Below are 19596 nucleotides of genomic sequence, written 5' to 3' on the forward strand. Positions count from 1 at the left end.
CGGTTCTCAAGACGCTCACGGTGGTTGTGAGCTCTCTTGTCCTGTTGGGGGGGGGGCATCGATAGAGCATCACAATTAGGCGGGTATCATCAGGGCATTCAGATATAGGCTACATTAATGCTGGGCGGGGGGACAGTGGGAGCCACACCATGGCATCTCTCCAGGGGGTCGCGGTGCTCATTTGGGTCGAGTACAACGTTGTTCATCCCCCTCCCCTCCCCATCGCGGGAGGGGAGGGGGATGAACAACGTTGTACTCGACCCAAATGAGCACCGCGATCCCTCGTGCCCGTGGGGGGTTGATGAGGGACATGGAGGGGGGGGGGGGGGGTTGGTTGTGACCCGGAGGCATCCTCACTGTGCTGGGCGGCTGGCGATGCCCACGTCTTGGGCAGAGGATGGCCCTTCATAGTTCCACCTCATCGAGGAGGGTGTCCAGGTCCGTGTCCCGGAATCTCGGGGCGGCTCTTCGGGGCTCAGCCATCTCTCCTCCTCTTGGGTCCTTCCGTGCGCGGATCGCCCCCTTTAAGATGCTGCGCGGCGTCATTCGGGCGTCGCGCGTGACGACGCTGCTTTCGCGCCAGCCCCCCCCCCCCCCCCCCCCCCCCCCGTGTTCCTCGCGTCCCCGCTCCCAGCCCATTTCCGGGGCCTGTGTTGATCACGATCGGGGCCGTTTCGCGCCATCGTGAAACTTGACGGCGTTCACGACGGCGAGGGGACTCTGTCATAAGATCGGAGAAACCAGTCCCACTAGGGAGTCCGATAATTCCAGGGAGGCCGCTGTATTCGACTTCAATCTCGTTAATGAGATTGAAATGAATGCAAATTAGGGTTTATGACATTCTTGACATTTCTGCTGAGATCCGGAACTTGCCATCGGGAGAGGGGAGTTTCTCACCGGTCTAGCCCACACTTAGAAATTCTTTCAGCAGTGCAGAGCTGGACTCGCCGGTGAGGCCAGCTCCCCAGAGATCGAGGCTCCATTCTTTAAGGGTACGCCGATCTCAAAGTGAGCTTGAGGGACCCTCTAGGGACCTTGAGGGACCCTGCACCCACAGACAATGCCACCCCACGCAGACATGGTCATTACCGCAGCCCCCCCCCCCCCCCCCCCCCCCAAGTGGGTACAACCTGCTGCTATGGGGTTGCTGAGGGCCCTCCCTATCAGCCCCTTTACTTTCAGGACACCCCCCTTTCACACCCCCAACCTGTATGATGCCCCTTTTATGAGCACAGCCACCTCAGGACCAAATTTTTGGCAATCCCAACCTGGCACCCTGGCATTGCCAGTTGGCACTGACAGGGTGTCCGGGTGCCAGGGGGAGTGCCAGGGTACAGTCTCCTGCTGACACGGGACTCCCCCAGGGCACTAACTCCTCCAGCCTGAACATCCCCAATGACTGTGTCCCTAACCCCCCACAGCAGTGCCCTCTCCTCTGTGACCCCGGGGGTCCACACTTACCTGTGCTCCTCTGGTGGGTTCTGTTCTCCATCCCCATTTCCCAAAACCCCTCTGACATGACATCATGTTGGAAGAGGGAGAAATCCCTACAGAGGTGCGGAAGGGGGGGGGGGGGGGGGGGGGGGGGGGGGGGGGGGGGGGTAAATGTAAAAATGGGAAAATATGTCATTTGAAACATGGAAGTCTGGCAATACCTAACCTAAGGTTACATGAGAGAATGTAGGGGAAAATCCCACAAAGGGTTAACAGTAGCTGCAAAAGAAGGTTTTGAAATGCAGATAGCCTTTATCAAACAGGCGTTAAGAAAACAGCTTGTGACTGTTCAAGCTGTAAAACTGATGCATGTCTTTTAAGTCACAGCAGATTGAACTTTTAGTTATATGGAAAAATGCAATATTTCGCACCTTCTTTGAAGTTAATTATTTTAGTAAGCAGCTAAAAAAGAATTGCTAGGATCTTCAGTTGAATTGGGTGACAAATGTTTAGGTGTGAAAGTCTGCTGACACCAGGTGAATATGGGAAGCTGGAGACAACGTGTCCCCGGGAACACATGTTAGCCCCAAATCGGAGCCAGAGTTCTGAGCTGGGTGCGCTATTTGGTAATAAAGCAACTTTCGAAGTGTCAGGAACTAGATGTAACACCCCTCTAGGATCAAAGCACTTTTGAACATCACAAGGGAAATAATGTAATCAGTGTTCGATGAGCTGAAGTCATGCTCAATATGAATACATATTCGTGTTAGAAATAATTCAGATTAAAGGTACCTTGTACAATCAAGAGTAAAATAAAGGTACTTTATCATAATGTCATAGAAACTTAATAACTGCGAAGGGGAATATAAAAAATGGGACACCCAGCAGAGTCAGCTCTCATAGCTGCCCTCGGTACATGGGAAGGATACAGCACAGAAACCGAGCGGAACAGCGAATCCATCTGAGGAAGACCAAAAGCTAAAGAAGAGAGATTGTCAAGGTGGACCTGAAGGTCTTTTCAATCAACCAGGAGAATCCATAAGCAAGATCCTTTTACTTTTCTGTAAAGACAGTGATTTAATCTTGTAAAAGAAAACATATAATAAAATAACTTAAATTTTAACCTGAAACAGTGGTTAATACAAAGTCTACTCTACTTACTTAGCAACGCAGGACCCAGGATCAAGGCTACTAGGTGGTAAGTAGATAAAATTCTTCTATGACGATCTGGTTTATACAGGTGGATAACTTGAAAATATAGATTGAGCTGAATAGCACCCACCTAAGTCTGCATAGGAGTCAGGGAGTGAGAATCCCTGTTCACCATTTAGAATGTCTGATTGACCCTTTTTGGTATGGGGGAATTCTAAGAATAGTGGTGAGTTTTTTACTTCAGGGGATGATGATACAGCGGGGGGCCTGCTAATGGCACGTAAATCTATGCTATTGGGGTTCCTGACCTTACATGGTGGGAATGACATCATTAGTGGAGGCAGGGACAATCTCATCTGGAAATGTCGCCAGCAAAAAATCCATTTTGGGCCTCGTGTTGGAATCTCCGCTCCCCTCCTGCTTTCCCATCTGCTGAAAGTGGGGGCAGAAGGCAGAATCCCTCCACCCCTCCCAAATCTCTGGAGTTATTTGGACACTTGGATACTTGCTGGGTGAATGAACTAGACAGCTCTGGTCACCTTCCTCAGCTGTATTTAACTTTTTTAAAACTCACTCTGGGATGTGGTTGTTGCCGGTAAGGCCGGCATTTATTGTCCATCCTATTGCCCTTGTAAAGATGGCAAAGACAATCTTGACAATCGAGCGGCTTGCTCGGCCATTGTAAAGAACAGTTAAATTGTTGTGGTTTTGGAATCAAATATCTTCCTTCCCTGAAGGACAGTCGTGAATGACATAGATTTTTACAATAATCCATAGTTACCTCATGTTCGCCATTACCGACACCAATTCCAGATGTTTTAATTCATTGGATTTAAATTTCCCAGCTGTCATGGTGGGATTTGAACTCACCTCTCCAGATCATTAGTCCAGGCCTCTGGATTACTAAACTAACCACTGTACTAGGTGTTACGATACCCTAGAGCTGTATGACATCCACTTCCTCTCCTACAGATATTTTAAGTTTAATGACAACTCAAGAACACAGAAGAATCAGCAACATGCTAAATACAGTCACGGAAATCAGTAATATGCAAAAAAAGTTACAAGACACCAAAAAAAACCCCAAATCACCAGCTCTCAAACCGGCGCACACCAACCACCTACAACCCCCCACCCCTCATCAGCCCCTACGGTAGTCCACATCAGCAGAAAGGCTCCCAGATAAGCAGCACGGATCACCAGAAAATAACCCACCGGTGCAGGGCACGGCGTGAGGGAGAGAGAGAAAACACATTCTCCCCTCCCAGCAGGAGACACAGTTTAACCCAAAACAGTTCCTGTGGACAAATCACCAGCTGCAAAGCCAGCATATGGCCACTTCTGCGCCCGCCCCCCCACTCTCACCAACAGTAGCCCCACATCGTAGGAAAGGGGCCAAAATGAGCAGCACAGACCACCGGAAAAGGACACATTAATGCCCAGCCTAACGGCAGCCCCACATCAGTGGAAAGGTGCCCAAACGAACAGCGCAGCCCACCGGAAAAGGACACACTGATACAGGGCTTGGTAGAAGAGATAGGGAAAGAACTCCCTATATAAAAATAACAAGACAAAATACAGAGCACTCACAAGAAACTCAACAAACAATTAAGTACAAGGTAAAGCCGCCAGCACTCAAGCCAGCGCACGCTCCCCTCCCCCACCCTTCCCTGGCACCAGCAACACCTCACGTCGGTGAGGAGGCGCACGCAAGCAGCTCACTCCACCAAAAAAGAGCAGGCAGTGCGCAGTTCAGGAGAGAGAGGGAACATCCCTCCCCCTCACTAGCATTAGGAAGGACCCCTCAACCCCCAATGCACAGAAGCAGGAGGGCCGCAACTGGCGAGCACCCAGCTGCTAGGCACAAAACAATAATACACAACAAAAGTACAATCATATCCATACAAACCCCCATCAATAAAACAAAACCAATAGTCAATTGTCATAGTCAATTGAGCCATTGACCTGCTGCTCTCACAGTTCCATCATCTGGACTCCAGACACCGTCCAGTCCAAAACTGCAAAAGTGAGTCAGTTCTCCTCCACTTTCAATCCGGCAGCAGGCCAACCAAAATCCTCCCTGTGCTCTGCTCCCAGCTGGTAAGAAGAAAGGCAGCCAGTAACAAGTACGAGTCTCAGGCGTGGCAACTGCAGATAGGCAAAGTCTATCCTCTCTTTCCTCTGCAATGAACTTCTCCTCCATCCAACCAGTCGTAGCACCATTCATCCCTGTCGCAATCCAGGCTTCAAAGTCCGAAAAAGGCAGCCAGCATACAGAATAACACACCAGGTCCGATAGCAGGGTTACAACCAGAAGCAGCAGGAAATCAGAGAAAGATTCCCCTCCAACACCTCAGAGTGGGAGCCGCTCAAGTGACTAGGGGACAGAGCTTCCTTCTAATTCGAGGAGCTCCCCACAGAATATGAACCCCGACCAGGAAGCAGTTGGGGAAAGCAGTCCCTGTGGGGTGTGGAGAGTGGATTATTGTGACTAGTGAGGAATAAAATGAGTTGTACCCTGTCAGCCTGGCCTCTCGTGGAGTCTTTGCCTCCATCTACAACACTAGCGTTAGGGGCCGGTTTAGCTCAGTTGGCTGGACAGCTGGTTCATGATGCAGAGTGAGACCAACAGCGCAGGTTCAATTCCGGTACCGGCTGAGATTATTTATGAAGGCCCCGCCTTCTCAACCTTGGCCAGTGGCTGAGATGTGGTGACCCTCAGGTTAAATTAAAGTTTAATTACAGCTTAGAAATTACTGCAGATAGAATCCATGAACGATACTTCAAATGTTTGAAGTATTAGCTGAATGTAATACAATTAACCACTGTATTACCTAGAGTAATTTCTCGAATGAAATAGGGGACAAGGGTACAATTTCAAGTGTCAGCTTGGCTCGGTCAGCAGCATTTTTGTCTCCCAAGTTAGCAGGGCATAGATTCAAGCTTTATTCGGGGCTTCAGTACACCATCTAAGATGACACATTGCAGGAGGGTTGAGGAAACTGTCAGAGATTTTGCCTTTGCAGAAAATGTTAAACTGATCTGCCTGCTCCCACAGTTCAGATGGATCATGACAATCTGATGGTGGAACTTGAAGGATCGGGAGTTCCCCAGAGTTTCTGGCCGATATTCCTCTCTCGACCCAAAACCAATAGAATTGAGCAAACCTGCTGGGCCTCGCCATCGACCTTACATTCCACCATCACTACGACCCCATCACATTATGGCAGCTACTCCAAGGAATCTCGTGGCTTGTAATATGAACTAGCATCATCATCAATCATTAATAGCAATGCCCTCAATCATGCCGTTTAAACTGTGCATCTTCTGACTCGTGTTAAAATCCTGCAAATACAAGCCTGTTCGTGGGCCCAGTGAGAGGGACTGGGAGAGGCAGTACATAAAAGCCAGAGTACAGTTCAATGCCCTGCTCTCCTGACACTTTCCTGTAAACAGTTCCCCTGTGACTGAGTTGTTCCCCCCTACCCCTTCCCCACCCCCGCAACCCCAATAAAGCTGAGATTGAAGCAAACAAAATGCAGTGATTAATGAGCACTTGCAATTCAAACTGACAATTCACATTGGCTCTGTCAGTGAATTATGTTGAATTTGTTCCCCTGTCACTGACCATCCCTCGTACACGTCCCATGAGATGGTTCGCTTTTTAAGTAGAAAATTGTGAAAGAAATTAAACTGTGAAATGGCAAAAGGGAATTGTAAAGATGTTAATTTTCATCTTAGGCTCTGTTATGGTAAATGTGAACATTACTGAAAAAGGGGTAGTAGGAATAATGTAGTGGCCTCTGCTGAGAAATAGGACCATGTGACACCGAATATATCACAATTCTGCACTGTCACATTGCCCCCAAGGTCAACAGCAACAAATTCCATTAATATCGTGTCTTTAATATAGTTTTTTTTTAATTTTAGAGTACCCAATTCTGAGTGAGACCCACACAGACACGGGGAGAATGTCCAAACTCCACACGGACAGTGACCTGGGGCCGAGATAGAACCCAGGTCCTCAGCACTGTGAGGCAGCAGTGTTAACCACTGCGCCACCATGCTGCCCCGTGTCTTTACTGTAGTAAGCCTTATCGGGGGCTTTGTGTGAAGCTCCTGTGAAAATTGAGAAGAGTCAGGAGACTGCAAAAACCATTTAGTGACTGTTGCAACTGAACACCTCAGACAACTTCCAGTGCTCATGCAGAATGGCTCAAATTTAAGAGGAAGGGGACAATCAATGGATGACAGATGGATTTTGAAGCCAGGGAATAGGAATGAAGTGATTTAGCAGCTGAGATATTTAGCAAGCAGTGTAAGAAAACCAGCAGTTGCTGCTCCAGGCAATGATGGACAAACAAGAAACACTGATGAGGGTGACACAAGGAGTGAAATCAGAGATGAGGATTGAGATGTAACTGTGGTCACCTCTTCAATGCCCAATGCCCATCTGATATGGTTTTCAGCTGGTCTGCAAACAGGCGCACAACGCACCCTTCTGTTTTAGGGAGGAGGATCCTACACTGTTTTAAGACTTTGGTTGTATTTTTGAAGCCCATTTTTAACTGATCAGGCAAGGGCCCGACTAGCCCTCCTCAAAGGGGTTCCTGGTGGCTATTCTTCAACTGGGCCCCTTCCGGAGTGCTCCTTCTGACAGCAACGCACTACTATCTGTCTGTGCTTTCCCTTTTTGGGTTTAGCTGCGCTCCCTCAATTTTGACCTTACAGCCAGCACAGCCGAGGTGCAGCCTGGATTTGTCTGCCTCGCCACAATTGACATGTGCCCATTTGGCATCCATTGCTTAGCGGCTCCATTAAAACCGGAAAGGGTTTTGGGCCTCCTGATGCTGGTTCCAGGCAGAGGCTGAAAGGAATTCCGTTCCGTCCTCACCATGGGTTTCAGTGACTTAAACCAAGCGCACCTGAAGCTGGCGAAGCTGAGCTCACGGGTTAGAAGACGGTATGAAGCAGAGCGGATAAATACTTGCAGGGCACAAAATTGCAGGGCTATGGGGAAAGAGCAGGGAAGGGTGACTAATTGGGGTGCTCTATGCGCTGGCACAGGCATAATAAACAAAGAACAAGGAAAAGTACAGCACAGGAACAGGCCCTTCGGCCCTCCAAGCCTGTGCCGACCATGCTGCCCGTCTAAACTAAAATCTTCTACACTTCCGGGGTCCGCATCCCATTTTTCTAATCCTATTCATGTATTTGTCAAGATGCCCCTTAAACGGCACTATCGTACCTGCTTCCACCACCTCCTCCGGCAGCGAGTTCCAGGCACCCACTACCCTCTGTGTAAAACACTTGCCTCGAACATCTACTCTAAACCTTGCACCTCGCACCTTAAACCTATGCCTCCCAGTAATTGACCCCTCTACCCTGGGAAAAAGTCGCTGACTATCCACTCTGTTATGCCCCTCATAATTTTGTAGACCTCTATCAGGTCGCCCCTCAGCCTCCGTCGTTCCAGTGAGAACAAACCGAGTTTATTCAACTGCTCCTCCTAACTAATGCCCTCCATACCAGGCAACATCCTGTAAATCTCTTCTGCACCCTTCTAAAGCCCCCATATCCTTCTGGTAGTGTGGCAACCAGAATTGGACACTACTCCAAGTGTGGCCTAACTAAGGTTCTATACAGCTGGAACATGACTTGCCAATTTTTATACTCAATGCCCCGGCCAATGAAGGCAAGCATGCTGTATGTCTTCTTGACTACCTTCTCCACCTGTGTTGCCCCTTTCAGTGACCTGTGGACCTGTACACCGAGATCTCTCTGACTGTAAATACTCTTGAGGGTTCTACCATTCACTGTATATTCCCTCCCTGTATTAGACCTTCCAAAATGCATTACCTCACATTTGTCCGGATTACACTTCATCTACCCTCTCTCCGCCCAAGTCTCCAAATGATCTAAATCCTGCTGTATCCTCTGACAGTCCTCATTGCTATCCGCAATTCCACCAATCTTTGTGTCGTCTGCAAACTTACTAATCAGACCAGTTACATTTTCCTCCAAATCATTTATATATACTACGAACAGCAAAGGTCCCAGCACTGATCCCTGCGGAACACCACTAGTCACAGCCCTCCAATCAGAAAAGCACCCTTCCATTGCTACTCTCTGCCTTCTATGACCTAGCCAGTTCTGTATCCATCTTGCCAGCTCACCTCTGATCCCGTGTGACTTCACCTTTGTACCAGTCTGCCATGAGGGACCTTGTCAAAGGCCTTACTGAAGTCCATATCGACAACATCCACTGCCCTACCTGCATCAATCATCTTTGGGCCGATCAGACTTTTTCATGATGTGATACAAAGTCAGGTGTCCTTGGCAGGCATTACATTCTGTTTGGAAAACTGTGAAATATTGGGGACATACATTAACCTCCATCAGGGTCTGAAAAGGCAGGTTAATGTTCAAAGTGGGGCTATTCGTCAAAGCTATTCCGACAGATTCCTACTTGCAACATCAAGCTGCCTGCTATCTTTCAGGTGCTGGCTGATCTACATCACATTTTCTGTCTCGTTTGCTGATTTGCAGCATTTGGAGTTGGCTTGCTATCTCTGGAGACCTGTTCTGTCATGCTGCCTGCATTAGTCCATTACTTTTCATAGCTAGCTTCTAGTCAGCACACAGAGCTCTCAGCATTTGTGGATTAGATTATATCATTGATGCAAGGGAGTTACGATGATTCACACAATGCCCAAAAGCAAGGGAGTTGGAACAAAATGGAGTTGTATTTATTGGAGCAGAAAGAGGCGGAAATCTAAAAGAATTGTTCAAAATCATAGGTCAAATTTCCTGGCATCTGCTCTTTTAAAGGAATTTCTGGGCATATGAAATAGTTTAGTGGGGTAAATAGTGAAAGATTATTTCCACTAGTCAGTCTATCATTAACATGATGTGGAGATGCCGGCGTTGGACTGGGGTGAGCACAGTAAGAAGTCTTACAACACCAGGTTAAAGTCCAACAGGTTTGTTTCAAACACGAGCTTTCGGAGCGCACCTGAGGAAGGAGCTGCGCTCCGATAGCTCGTGTTTGAAACAAATCTGTTGGACTTTAACCTGGTATCATTAATAAGGGGACATAAATGTATTACTGGAGGGGTAAAGAGGCAAAATTAGAAGAAATTTCATCTATTGATTAGAATGTGTAATATTTGGCCACATGTGCCTAATGACGGCAAGTCGAGGAGGATCAGATAAACATGTAGAGAAGAAAATATGAATGGGTGCAGGAATCGGTCAGGAAATGAGATTCACTGGTTTCTGGGAGCAGTCAGCACTAGCACAGGTAGAATGGCTGATACAACCTTCTGCAAAGTTGAAATGGTTACGATTCTACTAACAACCCACTACACTGCCAAGATTTCTTGCATTAGCACTGGAACATTCTGATTCTCTTCCGAGTTGTGTATTAAAGCAAACAACATCCACATTACCAGGCAAATTGCTAACGGTCAGCAACTAGCACTGTCAATTCTCGGTTGAAGGTTACTTATTGGGAGGTGAGCTAGAGCGCCCCTCATTCCGGATTGCTTGTGGGGAAGGCCAGCCCGCCTTTGCTCAACTCTGTGGAAGCAGAGGTCTCTCCAGCAGCTTTCAACAGCTATCCAAAAATAATGGGTCATTCATTTAAGCCAGAGGTGAGAATTTATTTTCTCTCAGGGGATCGTGAGGCCGCGGAACTCTCTTCTTCAAAAGACAGTGGAAACAATTTCAAAGGACAATTGCACCATTTAGCTCCAGAGTTCTGGAAAAACGTCCAGTGACTTACCTTTCAATTCGTCGTCTTCAAGAGAATTCAGAAAATCAATGGATTCCTCCAGATTGGCTTGTGACAATATCGACTTCAGCTTCAGCTTGAGCGGCATGGTGAAGTGAAGATAGGATTGCAACTTCCCAGCCTCAGTTACTGGCAAACCTGAGGTCAAATTCAGAGCAGAGAATGTCATTAAACTGAGAATGCCATCAAGAAGCGTTCAATGGTCTAAAGGATCATGATAGCTTTTATCATTGGATAACTCAATAAGAGTAAAAATAACAGGATATACCAGATAAATACGTGGCTGCAGAAATGGTGTTGGAGAAAGGGAATCAGATGTCTGGGACATTGGTACCGGTTCTGGGGAAGGTGGGACAGGTGCAAGCCAGAGGGATCAGGGCAGGACCTGGACCAATGTCCTCAGGAGTCCTGGGGAGGTGTTGTTTGCTAGTGCTGTCGGGAGGGTTTAAACTAGAATGGCAGAGGGATGGGAATCTGATCAGGGAGGCAGAGGAGGGAGAAATAAGGATAGAAACAAAAGACAAATGTAAGAAGCAAAAGTGTATGGCAGAAGAAACAAGGATGAAAATCAATGGGGCCAGAATGCAAAGTAACGTTAAGATGACCAACAAGGTTAAAAAGAAAAGTCGAAAGGCTTTGTGTCTCAATGATAACTGACCATCCAGTGGTATTCATTACTTAGGAAGGACAGAGGGAAAGGAGGTGGGGGAGCATTGATAGTAATGGAGGAAATCAATGCAATAGTGAGGAATGAAACCACACTCCGGTAACTCTCTGTGTGGAGTTTGCACGTTCTCTCCGTTTCTGTGTGGGTTTCCTGCGGGTGCAAAAGATGTGCAGATTAGGTTGATTGGCCATTTTAAATTGCCCCTTAGTGTCCAAGAAAAGATGGTTTGCGTTTGGCGGGAGGGGGAGGGGGAGGGGTGGGGGGGGGGGGAGGTGGAGGGGGGGTGCTGGTAGGGTGCTCCTTCAGAGGGCCAGTGCAGAATTGATGGGCTGAATGGCCTCCTTCGCACTGTAGGGATTCCATGGTTCTATGATTCTATTTAAAAAGGGAGATACAGAAAATAAAAGGAGAATCATTATGAAAATGAAATGAAAATCGCTTATTGTCACAAGTAGGCTTCAAATAAAGTTACTGTGAAAAGCCCCTAGTCACCACATTCCAGCGCCTGTCCGGGGAGGCTGGTACGGGAATCAAACCGTGCTGCTGGCCTGCTTGGTCTGATTTAAAAGCCAGCGATTTAGCCCAGTGAGCTAAACCAGCCCCTTTAGAGACCAGTTAGTCTGAAATCAATAATGTGGAAGATGCTAGGGATGTGATAACATCACATTTGGAAAACATTAACGGCATTAGACAGAGCCAGCATGGGTTTATAGAAAGGCAAATCATGCTTAACAAATCTATTGGAGTTTTTGAAGATGTAATTAGTAGAATAGATGAGGGAGAACCAGTGGATGTGGTGTATTTAGACTTGCAGAAGACTTTTGATCAGGTCCCTCATAATAGGTTAGTGGGCAGAATTAGAGCACATAGGATAGGGAGTAATGTATTGACATGGATCGAGAATTGGTTTAAAGACAGACGACAGAGAGTAGGAATAAATGGGGATTTTTTTCTGAGTGACTTGTGGGGTACCGCAGGGATCAGTGCTTGGATTCCAGCTGTTCATGATATATATTAATGGCCTGGATGAGGGAAATAAATCTAACATTTACACGTTTGCTGACAATATAAAACTGGGCAGAACTGTGAGTTGTGAGGAGGATGCAAGGAGACTTCAAGGCGATTTAGACAAGTTGAGGAATGGGCAAAGAAATGGCAGATGCAGTACAATGTGGCTAAATGTGGAGTTATACACTTTGATGTGAAAACAAAAAGGATGAGTATTATTTAAATGGTGATATATTGGCAAGTATGGATATACAAAGGGATCTGGGTGTCTTTCTGGTGGTGCAAAGCAGATATATGCTGATTCCCCGGTCTTAGGCAGTCCCTAAGCCTGTTCTATTGATATAATTGAAGTAACTGATGTGGATCACACAGCTAGGAGCTGGCAGAGCTACCTGCCCCAGGAATTGACATACATAGATTTACAGTGCAGAAGGAGGCCATTCGGCCCATCGAGTCTGCACAGGCTCTTGGAAAGGGCACCCTACCCCCTACCCAAGGTCAACACCTCCACCCTATCCCCATAACCCAGTAACCCCACCCAACACTAAGGGCAATTTTGGACACTAAGGGCAATTTATCATGGCCAATCTACCTAACCCGCACATCTTTGGACTGTGGGAGGAAACCGGAGCACCCGGAGGAAACCCACGCACACACGGGGAGGATGTGCAGACTCCGCACAGACAGTGACCCAAGCCGGAATCGAACCTGGGTCCCTGGAGCTGTGGAGCGATTGTGCTATCCACAATGCTACCGTGATTCCCATAGTCTTCCCATAGATTCCCATAGACATGGTCTGCATAATGTCACCAGAACTAGAGCCAAACAAATTTCATCCCCCATTGCATCCACTTGGCAGCTGGACAGAAAGTGATAGAGGTGAGAATTCCTGACAATGTAATCAGATATAGTTTGTGGCTAAAATAGGTTTGAGGGGTTAAATGGCAGTTTTTCTACGTATTTTAGACTTTAAACCTTTTCTCAGGAAATGATATAGGGTGGGTGGCATCTCTAAGGGACGAAATGGTACTGGGAAGCAACATTAAAGGACATTATAATATTCAAAATAAATACATCCTGCCTTTCTCCTGGGTATACAAGATCTGGAATCATTATTAACATCTTCCATATTTTCCAGGGCTCCTTTGACTACACTTCCAAACCATGACCTGTATCACTTAGAGCAACATGGGCAACAGGCACAAGGGAGCACCACTAGTGCATAGGTCCAAGTTCTCCTCCTAATCACACATCATTATGACTTGGAAATATATCGCTGTCCCCCTACCGTCATTGAATCAAAATGTAGATGTAAACTGGAAAATATTCAGACAAGGGTCTGTATTGAGATCATGCAGCCTCACGGTAGCATGGTGGTTAGCATCAATGCTTCACAGCTCCAGGGTCCCAGGTTCGATTCCCGGCTGGGTCACTGTCTGTGTGGAGTCTGCACGTCCTCCCCGTGTGTGCGTGGGTTTCCTCCGGGTGCTCCGGTTTCCTCCCACAGTCCAAAGATGTGCGGGTTAGGTGGATTGGCCATGCTAAATTGCCCGTAGTGTAAGGTTAATGGGGGGGATTGTTGGGTTACGGGTATACGGGTTACGTGGGTTTAAGTGGGGTGATCATGGCTCGGCACAACATCGAGGGCCGAAGGGCCTGTTCTGTGCTGTACTGTTCTATGGGTTTGATCTGTATCTCTCATCCTCCAACCTCCAAACTGCCAGTGATAAGCGTAAAACTGCTTTATTGCTACTAATGGCTGGACAACAGGCTAGAAGTGTACAACTCATTCCACTTTGAGAATGAAGTTGAAAAAAATAACTTTGCAATAGTCATAAAAAAATTTGATCAGAATTGTGAACTTCAAAGAAATGAAAAGCTCCGTAAACAACTGCAAAAGAAATAAAAAATAAGGCTGGAAGATTCGATTATAATGCCCCATGTGAGGAAAGAATCTAAAAATAGAAGTGCCGAAATGTTGAATCAAAGTAAAAAAGATTTTTCCTCTGTTCAAGCTATGGCGCAGTTAGAAATTCATCGCGCTGAAAAAGACCGATCTGCGCAAACGCAGGGACGGGGCCAGGGTTCAATTCCAGCCTTGGGTCACTGTCTGTGTGGAGTTTGTACTTTCTCCCCGTGTCTGCGTGGGTTGCCTCCAGGTGCTCCAGTTTCCTCCCACAGCCCAAAGATGTGCAGGTTAGGTGGGGTTACAGCGATAGGGCGGTGGAGTGGGCCTATGTGTGGTGCTCTTTTGGAGGGCCGGTGCAGACTCGAGGGCCAATTGGCTTCCGTCTGGACTGTAATGATTCTATATCTGTATTGAGATCTTTCCAGCCTTTCTGCCTGGCGTAATGTAGTTCACTTTTCTTGTTTTAATAGGTATACCAGCAGACCCCTGTGAATTTGTTCGACGGTTTGGAAAAGAAAAGTCAAGATCTATCAAGCCAGATTTCACTCAGGGATCTGACTTGTCTAGTAGGAACAGCGGCTGGGATTGTAACAAATAACAACCATCATGGGCCGCCACATAGAACTGCAGAAAGTTGCTGGGGCAAGAAAGGGCCAGACTCAGGCCAAATCATGGAGCTGAAGACTTAAAAGTCATTGCACCTGGAGGACAATGAGCAGGTAGCAGGCAGGTTTTACTAATTTATTGCAATTCTTTGAGGAAATTACGAGCGCGTGATTACGGGTAATGTATTAGAGGATTGGTTAACGAACAGAAAGCAAAGAGTGGGCATAATGGGTGTTTTTCTGGTTGGCAATCAGTGGCTAGTGACGTCCCTCAGGGATCAGTGTTGGCTCTGCAATTGTTCCCAATTTACATAGATGATCTGGAGTTGGGGACAAAGTGTAACGTGTCAAAGTTCGCAGATGACACTAAGGTGAGTGGTAGAGCCAAGTGCGCAGAGGACACTGAAAGTCTGCAGCGGAATATAGATAGTTTAAGTGAGTGGGTAAGGGTATGACAGATGGAGTTCAATGTTGATATGTGAGGTCTTCCCTTTTGGTAGGAATAACAGCAAAATGGACTATTATTGCATGGTATAAAATTGCAGCATGTTGCTGTGCAGAGGGTCCTTGTGCATGAATCCCAAAAATTTGATTTGCAGGTACAGCAGGTAATTAAGAAGGCAAATGGAATGTTGTCCTTCATTGCTGGAGGGATGCAGTTTAAAAGCAGGGAGGTTATGTTGCAGCTGTATAGGGTGCTGGTGAGGCCGCAGCTGGAGTACTGTGTACAGTTTTGGTCTTACTTGAGAAAGTATGTACCGGCACTGGAGGGGATGCAGAGGAGATTCACTAGGTTGATTCCAGAGTTGAGAGGATTAGTTTATGAGGAGAGACTAAGTAGACTGGGACTATACTCATTGGAATTTAGAAGAATGAGGGGGAATCTTATAGAAACATATAAAATTACGAAGGGAATAGATAAGAGAGAAGCGCGGAGGTTGTTCCCACTGGCGGGTGAAACGAGAACCAAGGGTCAGAGCCTCAAAATAAGGGAGAGCAGATTTAGGACTGAGTTGAGGAGGAACTTCTTCACCCGAAAGGTTGTGACTCTGTGGAATTTTCTGCCAGTGAAGCAGTTGAGGCTACCTCATTAAATATTTTTAAGGCAAAGATAGATAGATTTTTGAACAGTAAAGGAATTAAGGGTTACGGAGAGCAGGCGGGTAAATGGAGTTGAGTCTCCAAAAAGATCAACCATGATCTTACTGAATACGGAGCAGGCTCGAGGGGCCAGATGACCTACTCCTGCTCCTAGATCTTGTGTTCCTAGGTTATTATGTTCTTAAAGTACTGCCAGGGGCAAGTGTCAAATGTCAAACAATGCAGAGCACCAGAGCTCATCGCAGAGCAGGTTGTCATTATCCTCCATCCCATGGACAAGACCCGGAGTTACTGCCAATGCAGGGCCCCCTCCCTGTAGTGCGACAGATATGTATAACGGAGTGGATTGCATGTGTGGGCCGGGAGGGGGAGGAGGTCCATATCCCTGCCCAGTTCCCCCTTCCACCAAGTCGATTAACCTGGAGGCAATCAGAGCGTCCCGTACGCTTTGGTCCTGGCGCACACGTCATGCGGCCTCCCCTGTGCCTGCCTGGGCCCCATATACTGTCCATCCTCGCCCTCCCCAACATCCTCCTTGTCAGACAAGGACTGGTACTCATCTGCCTCCTCAGGCACCTCTGCTGTGCAATGTTGTGGAGGACGCAGCAGGCCGCCATTATATGGGCGATCCCCTTAATGTCATACTGGAGGGCTCTTCCAACCCAGGCAACTGAACCGCATCCTCAGGAGGCTAAAGCACTGCTCAATCACGCTCTTGGTTGCTGCATGAGCGTCGTTGTGGAGGGTCTCAGCGTTGATCTGTAGCCTTCGGATAGGCGCCATAAGCCATGACCGCAGCAGATAACCACTGTCGCCCAGAAGCCAAGCCCCAGCCGTGGGGCATCTTGAACATGTCAGGAATTGTCGCGTGTGCCAGGATAAAGGCCTTGTGCATTCTGCCTGGGTATCGGGCAGAAACGTGCATGATGTGCAATTGACAGTCACAAATTAGCTGCACATTCATCGAGTGGAACCCCTTTCGGTTTGTGTAGAGCGGCCTGTCACCTGCAGGTGCTCGGAGGGGGACATGCATCCCGTTGATCACCCCCTGGGCCTGGAGCATGTCGGTGATGGCTGTGAACCCCGATGCCCGGGCATCCTGCTGGGCTCAGTCCATATTGACATGCATACATTGTGCCGACTGGGCATATAGGGCCTCCGTGATGGCGAGGATGCACCTGCGCACCGAGGTCTGTGAAATCCCCAACAGGTCCCCACGGCATCTGGAAGGAACACGTGGCATAAAGGTTCAGGGGGACAGTAACCTTAATGGACATCGGGAGCGGGTTTCCCCGCCCCCCCATTCCACCAGGGAGCCAGGTGCGCCATGATCTAGCAGATATATCGCACTGTTCCCCCTGCTCAGCTGGAGTCTACGATGGCATGCCCAGTCCAGCAGATCCTTGTATAACAAGCTCTGCCGGTACTCACGAGGCCTCATGCGGAGCATCCTTTGCACCTCCTCCTCCTTGGCCTGTTGGGCGGCTGGTTCTCCATCCTGGGCGGCTGCCTCCTGTTCCGCCAGGGCAGGCTCCACTGCTGCAGCTTACTCCTCCTTGAGCAGCACCACCTTCCTCCTCCTCAAGCAGCTCCAGCTCACAGCTGCAAGGCATTCCCCAGGGCTGCGGCGACTAGCAGAAAGGCCACCATTGCTGGTTGAATTCCAATATCCATTGTCTGCAGGGGGTGAAAGGTCAAAAGGTCAGGGGCTGGTTTAGCTCACTGGGCTAAATCGTTGGCTTTTAAAGCAGACCAAGCAGGCCAGCAGCATGGTTCGATTCCCGTACCAGCCTCCCCGGACAGGCGCCGGAATGTTGCGACTAGGGGCTTTTCACAGTAACTTCATTGAAGCCTACTCGTGACAATAAGCAATTTTCATTTCATTTCAGTTTAGCATGGTGCGTACCCCCGTGCCCAATCAGGTCCATCAAACTACATGGTGACCCTGGTTGGCACCACGGCCACTGCCCCCGCATGTCTCTCCTCCATCCCCCCACCCCTGGCCCCCTTGATGCCCAGCACTGTGGGGAACTCTGGCCCTGGCACCCATCCCTGATGCCAAGGGTACTTTCGGCAGACACTGCCTTTGCCAGCATTACGCTCCGTGGCTCCCTAACCCTAACCCATACAGCCAGTGTCACTCTGCAGAACCAGGGGCTAAGGTGGATGGTCAGTGGGGTATGCAACAAGATGGCTGCCTTGCAGGCCACGGTAATGGCGGTCCGTGCCTGGACACTCCAGTCCCTTGGAGGGTCACCTGGCTACTCGACATGTTCCTCCGTCATCACTCCCCTCCCCCCAGCCCTGGCAGAGCCCCCCCCCAGCCCAGCCAGCCCGGCTAGTGTGCGGCCCGGCACCCCGCAGTTGTGCCTCTCTGTGTCCCACCACCACTGTTTCCCTCATCAGCCACAATGTCGTTTGTCGTTTTTAAAAGCACAAGTGAACCGCGCTGTTGGGAACCATCAGCGGTGGAGAATTGCAGCGGCAACAGAGAATACCGGGTCAGGCCCGCTAATGAGATGCAAACGGTGTTTAATCTACGTGCGTTCCGGAACGCCTTAGCGCCTCGGTCGAGGTGACTGAGAATTGCGATTTGGCATCAAATTGGCGTCCGCCCGATTACAGCACCGGAACCGATTCTCCGTCCAATCGCGCTTCCCGATTTCGGCATCGCCCGCCAGAGAATTCCGCCTAATATCTTTATCGATGCTGGGCCACCATATGTAGGTCCTGGCCAACATTTTCATCTTTGGTCAGGGATATATGCTGTGCAGCTTTTGCCGTGTGGCTGACTTACGAAGGTGGTATCACCACCCGGGCCCCCAAGACCTCTGTCGTCACAACTGAGTTCATCTTTATTGATGAGATGCAGCCTAAGCTGATTTGAATTATCATGATGCCACCCAATCAGGACAATTCGTTTAACTTTGGAAAGGAGTGGATCGCGTTGAGTTCAGGTCTTAATGTGGGCTGACGAAACCGGCAAGGTGTCCAGAATGTTTAATGCCAGGGCAATCTCTTGTGGGACGGAAAGGTGGTGTGAGATTCTGGGGACGCGGGAGTCGAATGAGGGTATCGCTGTTTGAGATCTGCATCCCTGGTCAATGCTGGAAAATGTAGTTATAGGCGGCCAAGAACAAAACCCACCACTGGGTGGAATTGATCAAAGGAATTGGCTTGGTCTCCCAGGAGTCCCAGCAGTGGCTTGTAGTGTGTTATGATGGTGAAGCGGCGGCCGTATAGGTACTAGTGAAACTTATTGACACCGTAAATTACCGAGAGGCCATCTTTTTCAATCTGTGTGCACTTCTGTTTGGCATCAGTGAGAGTTTTGGAAGCATAGGCGATGGGCCTCTCTGAGATGTCCTCCATCCTTTGGGACAGGACCGCACTTATGCCATAAGCCAAAGTGTCACAGGTAAGATGATTTGACTACTTAGATCGAAATGAACCAACAAGCCTATTTAATGTGCTTCTTTCCCAATCCAGTGATATAAGGAGGTGGAGCGGTGCCAACGTAGTTGCCAAATTGGGGAAGAACCAACCATAGTAGTTTACCATCCCTAAAAATGACTTAAGCTCGGAGACATTTGTTCGCACAGGTACTTTTATGGCCCTCACCTTGTCCTCAAAGGGATGCAGGCCTTTTGTGTCGACTTTGAACCCTAAGTATGTGACCTCGTTGCCCTGGGATGTTTTTTGCTTCAATCTGATGCCTGCATCTCTGAATCTTCCCAGAACTTCTTCTAAGCGGGCTCGGTGCTCTTTGTGTGCCGTTCCTGTCACTAAAATGTCTTGGAATAGTTTTTCCATTGTATGTTGCAAGATTGCACAGGCGGAAGAGATACCAAAAGGTCACCGGGTGTACTGAAAAATGCCTTTGGCATACTAATGGTCAAATACCTCCAGTAATCCTCTTCCAGTT

General features: G+C 48.4%; 1 protein-coding gene across 2 annotated transcripts in view; it reads right to left on the reverse strand.

The window, feature by feature from the left end:
* The window catches only part of rsph9 (radial spoke head component 9), a 79748-nt gene that overhangs the window by 39659 nt on the left and 20493 nt on the right, over window positions 1-19596 (reverse strand). For both annotated transcript variants that reach the window (XM_038799017.1, XM_038799018.1), the window contains exon 4: window positions 10373-10519. In XM_038799017.1, the coding sequence (XP_038654945.1) occupies window positions 10373-10519 (147 nt within the window). The remainder of the gene's footprint in view (window positions 1-10372; window positions 10520-19596) is intronic.

The sequence above is a fragment of the Scyliorhinus canicula genome, chromosome 6, assembly GCF_902713615.1.
Source record: "Scyliorhinus canicula chromosome 6, sScyCan1.1, whole genome shotgun sequence".
Lineage (NCBI taxonomy): Eukaryota > Metazoa > Chordata > Chondrichthyes > Carcharhiniformes > Scyliorhinidae > Scyliorhinus > Scyliorhinus canicula.